The sequence below is a fragment of the Xenia sp. Carnegie-2017 genome, unplaced genomic scaffold (assembly GCF_021976095.1).
Source record: "Xenia sp. Carnegie-2017 unplaced genomic scaffold, XeniaSp_v1 HiC_scaffold_13, whole genome shotgun sequence".
Classification (NCBI taxonomy): Eukaryota; Metazoa; Cnidaria; class Anthozoa; order Malacalcyonacea; family Xeniidae; genus Xenia; species Xenia sp. Carnegie-2017.
The window spans coordinates 1,199,775-1,218,448 of NW_025813436.1; the positions used below are offsets into that span (position 1 = coordinate 1,199,775).

The following is an 18,674-nucleotide window of genomic DNA, read 5'->3' on the forward strand; positions in this document are numbered from 1 at the left end:
TTGTATGTTTTCTCAATCGAAAACTCTATTGTAATTATTTTCTAGATTGTACCAGAAGAATGCTTGTAAATCAAACAAAATTGTTCTCATAGTCTCTAACTTAGTGCTATAAAGTAGGCATTTACAATCTTCAGAGCTATTTCAGTAATTACCGTTTAACGCCAGTCAGTTAAGTTCACTGAAAAGTAAACCTTCACAAAGATTTATGTACATTTCGACGTATTTGTTTATAGTTACTATTACATAGCAATAAGCAACATTAAACTGCCTCTAGAATTTAATAGTAAACTTAGGAATGATCAATATGCGATTAGCTTTCGACCTGATTGTCTGTTTGTAGCTAATGCCATTTTCTTGATATATAAGTTCATATATTTTATGTGAAATTCTCGTGTGCCGAAGCATGCAAAACACAAAAAAGTTTGCATCTTAAAATGCGTCTTAAAATTATTCTTTTCATCAATTCAGAAATATTGTGTTAAGGATTAAAAATTTTTAAATTGTTCGTACTAACCATGCAGAAATTGCATGTTAAGTTTTTTGAACGCCTTGCATGTCTCATTCATATACCTATAATATAGATTTCGTGGCAATGTAGCTAACATTGAAAAGAAACAGATAAATATAATCTACATTGCAGCTCAACTGAAATTCACTTACAATTTGCTCCAGATTACTTAATTTCTGGTTAACTTGTGTGCAATGATCTTGTTTACGTGATAAAAAAATGTGTTTATGATCTCAAACAAAACTCAATGTCGTGATAAATTAGTGGGAGATAACATATATTAGTCAAGTTTTACTGAGTTGGAATTTATGGAATGGCGGTGTATTATAATCTACTGCGCAATTTTCTTTAATTAAAGATCTTAATGCTCGGCTTTCAACTTTCATCTATTTTGGGTTTTATCTTCATTTTGTTTGAGACAATTATGCAAATTACAATAATTTGTTAGATAATAACAAGCTAAAACAATACATATTCCATAAAACAATACAAGCTATACATTTCTAGGTTTTGCGTCGTCTTGAATGAGAGAAAATGGCGCAGTTAGTGATTAAGTAATGCGTTTTGACAAATCCTCGCATGTTTTCAAATAGAAAGGGGAAAATGAATCAGGTTACCAATTACGCCAACTGAAATTTTAGCATTCTTGAATTGTTCTCGCGCAATGGTTTCAGAATAGAAAATTTGTATATGTCGTTTGTAACGTAACAGGCTATTTTGGAAGATAGACAGCCTGCGCCTAATGCTTTTAAAAAAAGTAGCTTTATTGATGCGTATTATTTTTGTTGGTGATGTGCGTGATGTTCTTCCTTCTTACAACTTTAGGGTGGACTTGATTATTCTTATAATTGATTAAGAATTTCAAATCAGGTAGAGCTTTTTCATAACGTCGTTGTGGTATTTGATAGCGTATGCATAGTTTGTGTAAATCAGAGTCTGTGTTTCCGAGTTTAGACCAAAAACCATGACCAGCCGACAATTTATTGCTTACTTCCGTTTAGTTATTTCATGCGTTGTAAATATATATGTGTATGTATGGTTTTAAATATCATTCTGTCTGAGGATGACTTTGAAATAAAGTCGAAAATTTGCAGTTCACGTCTCGTCTTGTTTTGATGCATATTTTAGAATCTCAAGATGTCTTGCTTTTTCGGAATTGGCTTTATATATTTTTTTAAAATTGTCGTCTGGTCATGGTATTTTTTACAATTCAAAATACTTTATAAACGATCATATTAGTAAGATTTTACCTTCAAAATATTCTTTTGAATTTTTTAACCAGCAGATTTAATGTAAATTTTAGATTCAAAATGAGGTGCTATAATGTGTTCTGACTTACCCTAGATCCGCCAGTGCTCCTATTTACCAGCCCCAGAAATGGTAGTATAACTATGTGTATCAAATTAAAATAGAAAAGATTGTGTTTACACATTTTCAATAAAACTCATAATTTTCAAACAGTTCTTTATAGTCTGAATGTGTTGCTACAATGAGTTTATGAATTTCATGCATGTAGATGCAATTTTCAAGCAACATTAGCACAAAAACGATTTACTTTTGCTATTTAATGGCCCACGATTGCGGAGATCAATAAAAAAACTGAATATGGCAAAATGAATATAACAATACGATGCTTATTAAAAACAAATCCAACTTCATTCTATAGCAATGAAAGAACACACATGAACTCGTCAAATGGTCTCAAGCAGTCCCTCAACGACAAACTAAACAGCACTTTCGTCCTTTCGAGATCGTAAAAGTCCATAGTTATATTCCCATTTCTAGACATTTTTAAAATTGCTTTCTAAAACATTATAAAACCTCCATTAAAATCGAAACATTCAGATTGATAAAAACATTTCGAAGCTCTTATTTAGCCCGCATAATGTTCAGCAAGCGACAAGTTGTGTCAAAGTGAATTAATTCACCAAACTTTGTGAAATTACCACTCGAGAGTGTAAAGAGTAGAGAAATATATTTATTGCGTGCGAGAAATATAAGAGAAATTGTTTTGAGTCATACGCCCCGAAGCGAATACAGACAGACATAATTTTAAAACTATGTGATAGATAGTTTCCTTGGTAATATGTGCAAATCAGTTGCAGAAAAAAGACTTCTTGTGTAGTGTCGCTTTAACGCAATTAGTTTTCGTGAGCAAAAGTGAATGGCCACAAATCCAGCATCTTCATCATCTCGTAAATAGTTTAACATTACCAAAGTAAAGAGAGCATGTCTATTAAAAAAAATTGTCATATGCATGCTACACACGAGGAATTAACTCTTCGTTTTAAGTAAACCTTCACAAAGATTTATGTAGATTTCGATGTATTTGTTTATAGTTACTCTTATATAGCAATAAGCAAAATCAAACTGCCTCTAGAATTTAATAGTAAATTTAGGAATGATCAATATGCGATTAGCTTTCGGCCTCATTGTCTATTTGTAGCTAATGCCATTTTCTTGATATATAAAATCATATACTTAAGGTGAATATCTCGTGTGCGGAAGCAAGCAAAACACAAAAAAGTGTGCATCTTAAAATGCATCTTAAGATTATTCTTTTCATCAATTCAGAAATATTATGTTAAGGATGAACATTTTTTAAATTGTTCATACTAATCGTGCAGAAAATGTATGTTAAATTTTCTGAACGCTTTGCATGTCTCATTCATATACCTATAATATAGATGTCGTGGCAATGTAGCTAACATTGAAAAGAAACGGATAATTTCAATCTACATTGCAGCTTAACTGAAATTCACCCATATTTTGCTCCAGATTACTTAACTTCCAATTAAATTATGTGCAATGGTCTTGTATACGTGACAAAAAAATGTGTGTATGATCTCAAACAAAACTCAATGTCGTGATAAATTAGTGGGAGATGATCGTGACTAAAACGCCACAAGAGTACATACTAGTAGACACGAGTACATACAAGTACATACGACAGACATACACAACCCAGTCTCTTCCTTAAATTAACTCTATGCGCTAATTGTGAAAATACTCTATAAGTCAATTTGAGAAACGTCCATTCAAACAACAGGCCTGGTGACTTGAGTGGTTCCTTTGCCAGTTGCCGAAATTAAAAAACCAAAAAACTTAGCGAGCGCCATTTTGTTTTGTTATAGGAGCGAAGATATTCTACATTACCCTGTATGGCTGTATCAGTATTTTGTATGAAATATTAAACACATCGGGGTTTCACCTCTTATTTATGCAAACACATGTCTCATAAACGCAGTAGGCCGAGTAAACCAACGATTGATGAGCAGCTGCTGTCTGCAATAAGCAATATTAATGCTATTACAAATCAAGGTGTTCGTGGTATAAAACTATTAAGAAGAAAAATGCCAGTAGAGATATAGTTCTTCAAAGAAGCGAAGGTGGCGAACGGATTATTCATAAGCCAAGCAAAGCACTTCGTGAAATATAAATACACAAAGAGGTGTGTGCTGTAGAAACCAGGCTGGAAAGTATGTCGTTTTTCAACGAGATCTCCGGTGCGCACTATGAAATAACTGGTGTGCTGGTGTGCAAAATAAATTTTATGGTGCACTGGTGCGCATATGACAATCAAAGCATAATATTATTAAATTAATATACGAAGTATCGCTAATCTCGTTGTACACAGGCTGTTTTCAGTGTTTTGTTGCGTCAAACATGTTGTACGTCGCAAAATCTTTGAAAGGAAAAATAGTAATTTAAGGAATATTGATGATACAGTGTGTGATATTGCAAGAGACTGAATCTTGCTTTGTAAGCCTTTGTTGCTATTAAAATATTGGAAGTTACTCTTTATAAAAATGTCATTTCTCAACGCATAACTTCCGTTTGAATTGGATGTGAATATCTCAAATTTCGCCCACGGCTGCACAGAACTGTCAATTAAATTATCGTTCGCGGACCGTGGTTGGCGCATACTTTGAAAAATCCTCTTTTTTCCTCAAAATATAGCAAAGCAAATGCATCAGGCGTCAGCATGCGTCCCCATGTTGAGTTCGTGTTATTCGTCATGAATAACATGAATGAACTTAAATGAACGAACTGATTTAAGTGATTTTATTATTTCACAGAGCAGTATTTATAGTATTCATTATAAGATCCACGCGCTATGAAATATGAATGCGTTGTTAGAATGTGGTGTTAGGCTAGTTTCAAACGACAAACTTTACAAGTGCCGAATGCATTAAAAACAAAAGATAATGATGAATTTGTCTCATTTTTCATTGCCTGAAATGCGTTCGGCGCATGTAAAGTTCGACGTTTTGAAACAAGCCTTAGATTAGGATTATTTCGCCTAAAAAATAAAAAGTATATGCGTATAGATGTTTAAAACTTAATGTGAAATTATTTTTCAAACAATTTTACGTTCAATTTTAAACATTTTTGGGAAAACTTTTAGTCATGCATTGTTGCATGACCTGCATGACCGCTGGCGTCGCCACTGGCTACAATTTCATAAAGTCGGTGTCCCCACTGTAGAAAGTAGTATTAAGTTACTGTTAGACTTACTTTATTGATGGGTTTATTTTGATATGATAAGCACATGGTTGGCACTTAGCACATTTGGACTTGGGATTAGGTTGTCTAACGGACAACTTGTAATCACGTTATCAATAAATAACTATATAAAAAGCAAGAGGCATTCACGCTTTTTAAAACCACATTTCGGTCCTCTTCTGCTTTTTAACGTGCTCTGAAAATGACTTCTGAAATTGAGGAAGATGAGACAAACGAACTTGTCAATGTAAAATCGCAACAATCAGCTGAGGTGAGCATTGTCCTTTCATCATTTTTCAAATTGCTCAGAATGAATTCTAAGATTATTCTAAAGAAATACTAAATATCTTCATTTAGGAAAAATGGAGTGTGCCATATTTAGACGAAAACGACCATCACCATCCATTTCAAGAAGGTGAAAAAGGATCAATGTGATCCACACATATGTTTGCTTTGTTCACAAGAGTTGATAAGAGGATCCAAGTCGTACAAACAAAGGCATTGGGCAAGAAAACATAGTGGAGAGAAAGGAAATTATATGTCAGTCATTGTGCCAATAAATCACGTGAAGGCTCAAGCATTGTTAAAACAAAAAGATTCAACAAAGGGAAGAGCAGATTGCAAATGAAGAGACTGTTAATACAGTCAATACAGATCTGTCATCGTCATGCACGTCCACGATCACGTCCATTTTCTCTGGTCATGAGGTATATGCGAATGAGGATGACAGCACTCAGACCAGTACTTCTTATATTGGAATACGAATGTTATATTTTCAAATGTATTGGTAACTAAGGATAGCAACACAGCAGGGAAAATACAATCCACGGTATCAGATTTTTTTGACGAACAAGGATCGCAAGAGGTTGATGACGTATCAGACAATCCTATTGCTAGAATTGAAGATGGTATCAACCAAATTTTAGTCAGATTACAGGCATTAAACATGGATGGTGATGTTAGAAGAAGATCAAGCCACAATCCCATAACAACCAAGATAGAAGCTGTTAGCGATGCTGGTGTGAAGGCTGCCAGCAATTTGGTGGAATTGTCCAATTGCGAACAAATACAAGTCGATATTCTGACAGATGAATGTCGCGTAACCTGTGTTCCTTGCCACGACTATATCAAAGGAAATCCTATGGCTATGCTCACTACTTGCATATGAATTTTTACAACCACATAAAGTTAAATATATGTGGGAAGATATTATATGCAAATATTGGCCGCGGGCTCTACGTGTTACATCGGAAGAAAATCAAAATGCTTTAAGAAATATTGCACCAGCACTGTCTATAATGCATGGAAATCACACAGTTGGACATATCAGGTACGTTACATACGTAGGTTATGACTGTTTACCCAATAACTCGTAAGCTAAATACCACATACGCCGACGATAATGCTCTATTAAAGATGTTATGAGACGAAGTAATAATACTGTATTTCACGTAACTAAACCGTGGTTACGTAAATCTGAAAAGGGTTGTCTTGAATGGATGATTCTTTTCACACTTTTTAGGTTATTTGAAGCGGAAGATGGCAAAGTTATGCGGCAGCAACTGCTGGCGATAAAGTTGAGCAAATAAATTCGTATTTGTTAAGACTTGGCTCGACTACTAAAAATATGACGGCCTCCGGTGAGTATTACTTTCTGATCTGCATATCCACTCAGGTTTTTTGGTCGATTAAGTCCACGAACTAATGTACACATTAATGGTTGTACGTATTAAGGACGAGAAGAATGCATTACTGAACATCTTCTCAGTTGGAATAAGTGAAAAATTTTATTACGTACGTTTATAATATGAAATGAATTTACAGTTCATAGTTGTGTATAGGTCTTGTTTGAACCCAATACGTTTACTGCGCTAATATAATTCTTTTTCACTGTTTTTCATAATGTGTACTTGTATTTTGAAGACCGAAAGGCATTTTTCATCTCCCAGGGACGATTTTGTAAAGTTAAGAAGCGAACTTAATGTCCAGGATTCAGACTTTAACGATTCATGTAAAAAGTAAGGTTTGAATTGTAACTGCTGATATAGATTTAAACAAATCTTTCTACACTTAGTCAGAGAACAAGCTATAAAACATAGTTCGGAGCAAATAAAACTTGTCAACGCACATGCGATGAAACGTGTTATAATACTTAACGGAACAGAAATGATAATATTCTCTCATTTAATTCAGGGTGAATCTGAAATGGACATCTGCGCTTTTTTGGAAGCTATTTATAACGAATTGTTGATAGCTCAGGAATTTAGCTATCTACCGAACACAAATGAGGTCGAAAGAGACAGTCTTTATGAGACAAGTTGATTGCTAAAAGCAGTTAGATCACAGATGGTGATAGCTAAGGAAATATGTCAATGTTCCAAATATAACATAGGTTTAGACGTTTTAAGCAAATAGAAATATGTCAGCTATAGCAGTACAATTATTCTGGCAGGGGAAGGGGCTGCACAGGGAAAATTTACCGATCAATTATCGAGATTGTTATAATCAGGACATTTTTATAACATAAATGTAGAATTCTAATTCATCTCATAAGAATAGTATTTCCTAGCAATGATTTGAAGGAGCAAGAAAACTTCTTCTTTGCATTGCCCATGTACTCCACTTTCACATGTTATCTCAGCATCATTCAAGAATTTCCTAATTTATTACGGAAAAACTTTGACTTTCACGCCATTAAAAGTTTTACTCTTTCTTCTGAAGATTTAATACTTGTTAACATTTTTGCAAGAAGCTTTGCTCCGATTAAGAAACAACGTTTTAGGTTAAAACATGTACATCCGTCATATGTCATTTGTCCTCTGTCGTATCGTATACTTTGCAAATTAGAAGCTGCATGTTGTAGATTAATGAGATAATTTATCAATTAAGTGAACAAGAAGACAAAAAACCCGACTTAAGTAAAGACTACTGGGCCGTAACAGTGTAGTTTAACTTCATAACTGTCTGGCAAAATCATTTATTGGTCGAAAATATTTTACAAAAGCTCTTCCTTAAACCCGATAAAGGAAGTGATTTTTCTAGGCTCCATATCCCCTAGCTCACAAAATTGTTGTTCATTGGCAAATTTTATTCTTGTGCAGTTATTTGTTATTTTCACAAATTTTAATTCTTATGTCCAAACTTAAAATTTCCTTTCACATAGCAGCTGCGTATGAAACTGTTTCATTCAATATTTATTTATTGTATGTAGTCACAACATGGGAAAGAAACGTTGAAAGCACAAGCAGTGCAAGAAATCGGAGAACAACATGCAGATCCAAAAGTATGCCTATATATTTTTGAAAATAATTGTGGATGGTGTTCTAGTTTCACATCACATTCATCAAAATTCATAGGAAAGCAGACATCAGTCCACGATAGCTGAGGAAAATGAGCCCATTGTAAAGGATAATGTGCAGAACGCAGTTGATGAGGTTCGTTGATTAGTGAAAGCTAAACATTGCATGAGCCGTGCTGTTATATGTCAACAACTGTAATTTAATTAAATCCTACGTCCCAAAATATTTCAAAACTCCTAAAAAATGCTAGTATTTTGTTGCCAGTCTCTTTGAAAGAAAAATGAGTCACTACAATCTATACAAAAATTGTGCTTCTTACATTAAAATTTTGGTCGTATCTATAAGCTACGTACGAGTTGAGTTGTACGTTAACTGCTTTGGCAGCGTGGTTTATTTTCATAACGTGTGGCACAATCGTTTATAAGTCGAAAAATTTTCACAAAAAGCTATTCTTAAACCTAAATTCTCCTACTGAAATGTACAAAAATCAAAAAAATTACTGCTCAAAATAAAATTTCCAAAAAAGAATCCAAACTGTTTCACTTAAAATTCCCGAGATCAACGCTGTTCAGGACAGCAGTTTACTACAGCTAGAGAAATATGTTTTGTGCCATACGTTAGTTGGCTTAGAAAATTTAATGGAAATAGAAGAGACGAGTGCTCATGAGGTTAGATGAAGTCAGAGGGGTAACAGTCAAACATAGTCAATGAAAATGTCGATGTTCAAAAAGTAAAATAGGATTTGATGATTAAATGAAATTAAGAATATGGTGTATTTACAGCATTTTCATCTCGAATTTTTAATCCACGACTAGTTGAGTGTGAAATTTCGGCATGTCGATTTATCAGCACTACTTTTATTTGCTAAAAAAATTGAATTGTATACCATTTCCAAAGGCTAAAATTCGTCGTTCTTCAACATCAGTCAGATATATTTTTCACACCCAACATTCGTATGAATATCATTATAGTATGCAAATGCTTGTTTTGTCATTGCGTTGTTTTTTGTTTATTGCAGCCGCAAAAAGACAACGTTGGAGAAATCTCTGTCAATGAGCACAATGGACCGACTAACAAAGTATGTTTATATGTTACTATGATGGAGCAAAAACATTTTGGAAATTATTGTTTGCTTTTTAATTATGAATTATAAAGTTTCGTGGATTAATTGTTTAGACATTATCAGAAGAGATTGAGAATGTTTCTCACAAGACAATGTCTCCGGTATAGTAACTTGCAATTTCTCAAATATGTCGTGAAAAATCTGAATTTGAGAACCAACTGAAGGAAAGCAATTGTTTATTGTTCAATGAAAAATATGAACTTCTTTTTCTTTCGAAAGGGCTACAGAATTAATTTTTGGTGAATTTTTAAGTTTTCCTAAAACTTTTAATCGCGCATTATTCAAAGTTTCATAATCTTCGTAAACTTGATAAGTGGAATATATATCTCAGGGTTTTACATTTTATAAGGTTCATGTATATATTCCTGAAAAATTTCCCAAGTTTATTTTTTGTTGTTATGCTTTATTGGATAAGAAGGATATTTATACAAAAGGCTCAGATTGCATTTTCTGAAAGTGGCATTTTTCTCAATAACCCAGTTTTTCCATCCCTTGGGCGTCCTATTCCTTTTCTCTATAGAAAAGCCCCTCCTCTTTACATGCGAGACCCCCTACTACAACGCTCACCAGTCCACAAGATCCCTGTTCCTGTTTGTATATCGTTAAAATATAAGGAAGTGTTTCATTCTGTGCGATTATTTCTTTACTTCATGAGATTTTTGAGTGACCTATTGTAAAAATATTCTTTCACAAAAATGCATAGAATGTTTTGGAAAATAATGGTACAAAATTTTGTTCTTTGTAGCTGTCAAGGAATGAACAACGACAACTGGCAATTCAAGCCTGTGATAAACAAAATGAAGATTCTACGGTAGCTATGTCATCTTTATTTTCTTGGCACGGACTTATGGATGGCGTTCTTATTTCAAATGACTTCATAAATTTTTCAGCCAGAGGAACATACTGACAAGTCAGTTGTAAATGATATTTCGTCAGACAAGGACAATGAGGTCAGTGGATTTGTAATACAATAGTCGGTGATAGACTAGGGAAATTTTTGAAGATCCAAATCTTAATTGGAATGGGTTTAGAGTGTGGATGATTGAACGAAAATAGAAGTGCATGAGGTGTACCGTGAAAAATTTACCGTCTAGATTTAGGAAATTATGTACAATAAAACTATTTTTATGACATGCTAATATATTATAATATAATTCAATATAAAAAAAATTTGAATTTGCACTATTTCAGTGTTAATGCTTTGTTCATATTCAGACTCATGACAAATGCTTAAAGGAGTGTTTCGTGTACGGGATATTTGAACTATATCCCACCACTAAAGCCTTAGTTTTATAGCTTTTAAACATCGAATTAAAATTCAAATGTATGGATACGAGTGTATACTTTATCAATCGTTTTCATTTGTTATTTGTAGCTGTCAGGTGTGCAAGACAGCATAAGTGGAGAGCCTGGGCACGAAAACGATGAAGCAAATGACGATACGGTATTTTACACATTATTGGGGCAGAATACAATTGTATAAGAATTTTTAAGTTATAGCAACTAAATTATAATCTTTACAATATAACATGTTAGAATGATTTCGTTTTCTAGACAGTGTCGTCGAAAGAGTGCAAAGATGCCTCATACAAAACAGCCTATTCGGTAAGGTATCTTCAAATTATCTTTTAATTTCTTAAATAAGTGATCAACACAAAAAAAACTGCTGTTTTTAATAATACAATCTCAACCAGACACAAATGGAACTAATTTACATAATTATGTTAATTATGAAATTATTGTTTTATAGACAGAATTTTGCAAGGATATCTCTGACGAGACAATCTCTCTGGTATAGTAAACTGTAAATTTTCCATAATTTCTTTTTAGTTCTAAAATTGTAGACCAACTAACACAATTGTAGAAAAGCTTTTGTTACAAAAAGTGGCATATATCCATATATTCCTGTTCTGGTGTATCGAGCTACTTTGAAATTGATTGTTTCCTGTGAACTATAACATGCACATGTGAATATTGCCCCTCAGCAGTGTTTTTTATGTTTCCTGTTCTTATTTGTATTATAGAAAGAAAGAATTGTATTAACACTATCTGAACTTAATCGTAGTTGCTTAAGATTCTAAAATAACCATTTTTATGTCTTAAACCAAACAAAATCTATGTCAAACCACTAGAACCTATTGCAAAGGGTATTTTTTATTTGAGTCTGAATTAGGTGCAATATTCTTACTAACTTATTTTCAGATTTTTTGTTTGTTGGTACAATGCATAAAGTAAATACTAAAAACTAATTAAAATAATTGATGAAGACAATGATAAACTTAACACCGTTAATGAATCATGCGAGAGCAAATCGACGTCATTGGAGATGGACAAAGTATTGTAGTGTTTTTCAGTTTTTACAATATATACTTTCATGGAAAATTTTTGAAAATTTAATTCTTGTCAATATTATTTATTGAATTTTGTTTACTTGTAGGTCGATGGATCATGTGACACATACTATGAGATGGAGGAAGATCCTGCTCTTCTAACAAATGAGATTACTGAATCTTCATCCGAGGAGCCTGAAATAAACGGTGTACACTCGAGTTATGTCGATAGCAACCATTTGAATCATTTAAAGAGCAATCAAGATTTACAAACTTTCGCACATTCCTTAAAAATCATCAAAAGGGTAAACATTTTTTTATACAAATTCGTGAGGACATTTTGAATTCTAATTAAGAATTTTGCTGACTGAAAAGGCTCTTAACGCCAAGCTATTGAGAACGATGACACATTTTTGCTCAATGACGAGACAATAACTGACTTTTTCTATATTATCTAAAATTTCAAATCTTCCGCAACCATTTTGATGGAATAGTTCGTGTACATCACTGTACAATGTATGAGTATATTTGTTGCGATTATTTTATAGACAATATAATTTCAGAATACTTTTCTTAGTATAAGTCATGAATCACATGATAATATCCAATACTCTATAAGAAACATCATAAGTGAGGAAATACGTTTAAGAAACGTTTCAAGTTAAAAAATTGTGCATCTGTCATATGTCATTTGTCCTCTGTTGTATTTTATACTTTGCAGATTAAAATCTGCATGCTATAAATTCAGGAGATAATTTAGCATTTAAGAGAACAAGGAGGCAAAAAAAGCTCAATTTGAGTAAAAACAACAGGGGCGTAGCTGGAACGTGCCTTGTAGCTAGGACGTAGCTAGTAGGGACGTGTTTATTCATGTATTAATTGTACCCAACTGATTTCTATAGAAAGCAGACTCAATTTCAAGAGAAATCAGAAAAAACGATGGAAAAGCGTTGTTCTGTAAATTTGCACCATGTGCTTTGGCTAACCTAAAACTGTTGTTAACTACCTTGCAAATTTGTTTCTGTCCTGTACAGCTGATTCAAAAATTGGGTCAGATTTCGTTGGGGACCAAGTTTGTGATGAAAATTTTGGAGTTGCTGAATAATGAGCAAGAACTAAATGAGCTAATGAAGGAAGAAAATGAGGATTGGGAAAAGCTAATGAAGGAAGTAAATGAGGATTGGGAACAGCCAATGAAGGAAGTGCTAGCAAAACTAAAAAAAACGATGGTGATGCCATGTACCAACATACTTATTGCCCTACAAAAAGGCTTCTTAACATCAATCTTCAAAAAAGAGGTCGGTGTTGGCAGAAAGCATTATTTTCTAAATACGGCATTAATGAATTTAAAGTGTCGCATCATAAAGCAGGACTTATGATTTATATCACTGCCGAGAAGAGTCATTGTGTCGTCTTGATTATGGACGAAAATGGTGAAGAAGTGAATATTTACGACGCTACTATCAACGAAGACGAAGTCGAAAATTTGGAAAATCTTCGCAGCTTACAGATCCTCGTATTGACTTATACGAATGATAAGAATGATAAGATACCTCTCATTGAAAAGAATGGTCAAAGTGCAAAGAGTATTTTTGTTCAAATAACTATGTTGAAGCGCACAAAAGCAATAACTCCGCCAATTAACTGGATTTTTCTTTTTATAGTGATTTGCAATCAATTTTGTAATGCATGTAGTAATTGTCACAGTTTTACGGTTTATTAATTGGTGAGATGTCAAATTTTGAGTATCATATAATCACAATGATCTTTTCTTAAAATCGTTTGTTTAAGTGTAAATTTGGTGAGAGCTTTTGGTATAAATATGTATCGTTATAGTTAATTGCTACGTATAATATATCTTTAATAATAATAATAATAATGAGGATGAATTATTTTTGATTGCAAAGAAAGCACATTGCATAATACAACTGAGCTGCGTGAATAATAGATTCATGTACTGTCGGAAGATCATAAGAAGCTATAGAAAAATTGCACTAAGCTCACACTAACTCTCCCAAAAAGGAACCCAGACCCATTGCGCGAAAGACTTTTATATAATTCAATGCAAAATATGACCATTTTAGTTTGCAAGTAGCCAGTCATCTCATTTTTGTATAATTTCACATTTCTCAAAATCTAGTTGTTGTTCAAGTCTAGTCTTATTGTTGACAATGATTACAAAAGTTCCATATTTCTTTGGCATTGTAGTTTACTGTCTTATAACTATCATTGACAACAGATAGAAAACAAATATCAACAGTAAAACTAAATAGAATTTCATGAGTATAATAATACGATTTTGCTGTTTTAATTTCCCTTTGGTTTTATTCCTTCATTATTTAGATGATTCCTTGCCTTGTCACAGGAATGGTATTTGTCGTTTATAACTCATATCTTAATTTTATTTTTCATCCATGAAATTTTATTTATGTTTTAATTGAAATTGAAACGTTTGAATACACCCAGCATTCATATATCAAAATGGTAAGTCAAGGGTGGACTTTTGAGAGTAGAGGGATGTGATCACCTTTTACTGCATCACAAGTGGTAGAATTCACAAGAATCACATCAAAAATCAGCATACAGGTTCATCTCCTTTAAATTTTGAATTTTATTTTTTTGCACTACAAGTCAAACACGTGAGATTTTTGTTGTTGAGTTTAGGTTTAGTCAGTTCAATCTCGTTGTCTTTGTTTTAACTCTCTATTCGCTTGTGCAATTAAGGATAAAGTATCAAAAGCCTGTTTTACAAATAATTCTTTGCTTTCGCCTCAGAGAAGCTTTCTGCCAGCTGGAGGAGAGTTTTGCTCAACTGATTAATCCATTTAGTAAGGAACTCTCCTTTTTTTGGGTTGCAGCTGTTGCCAATTTTCCGAGTTTACTCTGGTGGGTTCCATGGCCTCACATTTTTTTAACTGAGGGAAAATCTTGTTTCTCTTTTAATTTTTCTTCAGTGAGCTACGTGCGATGAAGTTTATCAACAACCTTTGCAAGGCTTTAAGTGACTTCTGGCCTTCTTTTCTCATCATTTAATCTAATAAGCAACCATGGCCAAGGCTTTCGAAGGTGACGAATTGGGGGGGTGGATTTGATGTTTGTTTTCTGACATATTGATGACTGATGAGTTCATTTACAATTTTAGTTATATTATCTTCTGAAACTTCCCGTTTTCATGAGTGTTTTGGACGCGGCTATTTTTCTTCCGCGAGGCTGACTTTTGAAATTTCCAAAATTGTCAGTCTCAAAATTGCTGGGAGACGCTGCTAATGCACGCACTGAATGCTGGGATGCTGGAACGCTATCCCTACCCATGTGACAACTTATAACGCGCAGTACATGGAAATAGTTCACGAAATGACATTTGACATGCATGTAAGTTATAAAATGCTCATGCTGACTGACGCAATTTCTAGAAATGCTTAAAATACGGTTTTTATCGGCTTAGATTATACAAGGAAGTGCTTATGCACAAGGCTTATAACAATAACATTTTTCGTATAACTTAATGACATATATATGACTTAAGTTATCTTGTAGTGAAGACCATTTTCCAGATCTTAACATGTAGCGAAAGTTGGAATTGCCGGATTTCCTCAGAAAACGTTATAGGTTTGGAAGACTTTATAATTGCCTAAGAGTTATTGGAAGAGATTGATTTGTAATTAAGCAACATTAAATTGCGCAAAATGAATACTAGATGCAAGAGAAAACTGAAGGACGAAATGAAAATTAACTACTGTCAAAAAGTCACAAGTAAAAGAATTGATTTTATGAGATAATTTGGTGTTACATGTTTGTAGACAGCATCAACAGTCCTTCTCAGGATTCTACTAACCTGCACAATCTACATCTACAAATATGTAACGATGGACCCGGCCTTAAACGATATACTTTATTAAAATTCCACCATCAATAATTACAACGCATGTTTCATTAACTCTTTCATCTCATTCACCATAAACATTGTGTGTAGTGCTTGTTTTCAAAACTCCAACATATTTGCAAAAAAATTTCAATATTAAATTCGTCAAAGTGTTCATGGTTATAGAAAGAAACAAATAAACGTCATCTGAATGTTTTTGTGTTTTTTGGTTTCTTTATTACGTGAAGTATTACCCAACATTGACATTTTTACATTCTTCAAAACTTTATAATATTTCATCAATTGTTATTAATATTAAATGCTGTTTCATGTAACCCAACTACCATATGCGCTCTGAAAGAAACTTTTGCATACGTATGTCAAATCCGTCAATTCGTCGAACCGAGTAGTTGCAAGACGGCGTTTGGATAAGATACTTTGCTAAAGACGTTTTTGCTTTCCTTACTGTCAACCATATCTTGTGAACGTTGTCCTGCTACTTAGAGATAAGACGTGAGTACTTCATAACCATTTCATATATAATGACTTGCGTAACGCAAAACACAAATGTTGTGATGGACAATGTCTCAAAAAAAAGGTTTAGGAAATGAGTTAAGATTTCCTCGAGGCCATCAGAAAAGATCTGTTAAGAAAATTAGATTACCTGTTTCTTTTGCTAGATACGCTAGGTGTTATGGTAATTCGTGAGATGGTCTTCAAATTCAAAACAGAAGTTTAAATTCGTTTTACGCCAATTCTGTGAATGTTTACGTCCTTAAAACTAGTACTTTATTCAGTTTAGTGAGAGTATTTCAAACATTGAGTAGCTATTTTTATCATAAAATATCAGTGGTAATCAACAATTATTACTTGTTGACCAAGCGCCAGGTTTTTTTCCTTTCTGAGAAATATCGGACCGAAGTGTTTTTGTACAGAACGAGATTGTGATGTGTACAAACTATTCTCACAAATCTTAACATTTCAGTCTGGTCAAAAAATTGTGAATTAAAAAAAATTTCCATAAGAGCAGGATGACCGAGCCTATCTCGGCGACATAAGTTCTCGTAACTCCGAATTAAAAGCTCAGCATTTCTACTGCATTTTTCATTGTGTCCTTGCCCCTCTTCTAAGTGTACACGCTGCCACAGCGTTACTATCAAGAGCTGCAACTATATATTTTGACGAACTTGAATTCGTCGCCAATCACACACACACACACCTCAGTTGCTCTGGGTTTAGCTTGGCAAGTCGATCAATCCAAAACGCAACCTTTATTGGTCTCAATTCTATCTTGCCTTGCTTTTGTTCAAAGCAAATAAACTATCATGTAATTCACACACTATTAGCGTCCCAAGTTTTCTTACATCATTCTTCTGCCACTTTTATATGGAATTTCTTAGCACTGAAGTTCGTTAAAAAGTAAGCGTGCGGGGGCTCTTTTCAGAAAGTAAAACAACGGCAAAATTAATAAGGGGCGGGGGAGGGGAATAACCCTCCTCTGTCCCTGCCAGATTTGATGACAAATTTTTTGTCTTATACTCTAACTCAGGGGTCTCCAAACTACGGCCCGCGGGCCAGATGCGGCCCGTTGGGCGTCTCAATCCGGCCCGCGGAGAAACTTAAGAAAGCCAATTTCATCAATCACATTGAGAAAACTGAACAGACTAATTGTGATTTTGTTATGATACTACTCTTGGTTGAAATTTAACCTTTAAATTTTGAATAAATATTTTCTTAACTAATGAAGCTTGTGTACTGTACTTCGTTTTATTAAAATACTTGCTCTTTGACCAGCGGTATACAGTTCGTCGGCCCTCAACATGCTGGATAAAAGTTAATGTGGCCTTCTGGCTGTAAAGTTTGGAGACCCCTGCTCTAACTTATGTATCACTAGGGTCGTAATAGTCACATGTTTCGTTTTGACGCTACATCATTCGAACAGGAAAACTAAACGAATAAGATGCACAAGGATACACCTCGAGAAGCACTAAAAATACACGATACAATAAAATACTCTCAAAGAAATAGGATTCACTAAAAATACATGGAGTACACAAGTAATAAGTTACACTTTCCATTTTTAAAGAAAAAACATCATTGAGAAAATGAACAGCAACATGAAAGTACTGCTACTGCTGTTTGTTTTGGGAAGTGCTTGGAGACGGCTGAATGGTAAGTGCACATAAGAGTTTAGCACTAATATTGTCTTAGAATAAAAAACTAGTTTAACTAAGAAATTTTGAAATCAGTTAAAATTCTCATATAGGTTTGGAGTGTGTACATGGAAATTGTTACTATTTCAGTAATCACACAACCACCTGGCTTAATGCAAGAAAGTATTGTCTGGATAAAGGTGCTGACTTTGCAGTTCCCTTCTCAAAGACAAACAATGACTATCTTTATTCAGAAATGAGTAAAAAAGGGTAAATAAGGCTTTTATTGGTTTCTTCAAGACGGCCCTAGGCCTCGGCTAGAAATTCTACACTACTAATGGCCGTCGTCCGGTTTCCACCAACTGGGGGGAAGGCCAACCTAGTAATAACAATGGCAATGAAGATTGTGGCGAGATTATTGCCTATCATTATGGTTTTTATGCAGGTGGCATACATAACGATCTGCCATGTTTATTTATTTGTAAGATAATGAGCAGCAGGAAAGCTGGTAACTAAACATTGTTACGTCAAATTGCGTGGGTAACTATATGATTTTTAGTCTTAGTGTGAAACTTTATGTTATTCTTAAATGCGTTGCACAATTTAGACGTCATTGCTACCTTTTTCTCGATAAAAACATAGACAGCAGATGCTGCTGTTAAATAAAAGAAAAATCACTGTAAGTTTTTGAGTTTTAATGTCTGCCTTTTTTGACGATTTACGGTGATATCGACATTTATTACGCTTAGCGTACAGAAAGCTGCGAGAAAAGTTGATTTTTAGCCACGTCTATTTTTAAAACTGAAATGAAAGTGAACTGAATTGAAATAAACACCAATCATCTTGATTGTGATTAACAGTTTCAACATTTTTAAAACTGGCTTTATTTCAAA

General features: G+C 33.8%; 1 protein-coding gene and 1 long non-coding RNA gene across 2 annotated transcripts; both read left to right on the forward strand.

Annotated features, from left to right (window-relative positions):
- The first annotated feature begins 9,232 nt into the window (after positions 1 to 9,232).
- Positions 9,233 to 10,333, forward strand: LOC124433555. Its single transcript, XR_006944505.1, has 3 exons — positions 9,233 to 9,391; positions 9,490 to 9,537; positions 10,182 to 10,333. It is a non-coding gene; the product is annotated as an uncharacterized LOC124433555 (long non-coding RNA).
- LOC124433549 lies at positions 10,330 to 12,980 on the forward strand. Its single transcript, XM_046983341.1, has 7 exons — positions 10,330 to 10,386; positions 10,812 to 10,880; positions 10,991 to 11,041; positions 11,187 to 11,228; positions 11,874 to 12,071; positions 12,669 to 12,738; positions 12,801 to 12,980. Exons 5-7 carry the CDS (start codon positions 11,904 to 11,906, stop codon positions 12,869 to 12,871), a joined length of 309 nt encoding a protein of 102 aa, XP_046839297.1. The 5' UTR covers positions 10,330 to 10,386; positions 10,812 to 10,880; positions 10,991 to 11,041; positions 11,187 to 11,228; positions 11,874 to 11,903; the 3' UTR covers positions 12,872 to 12,980.
- Positions 12,981 to 18,674: the final 5,694 nt, after the last annotated feature.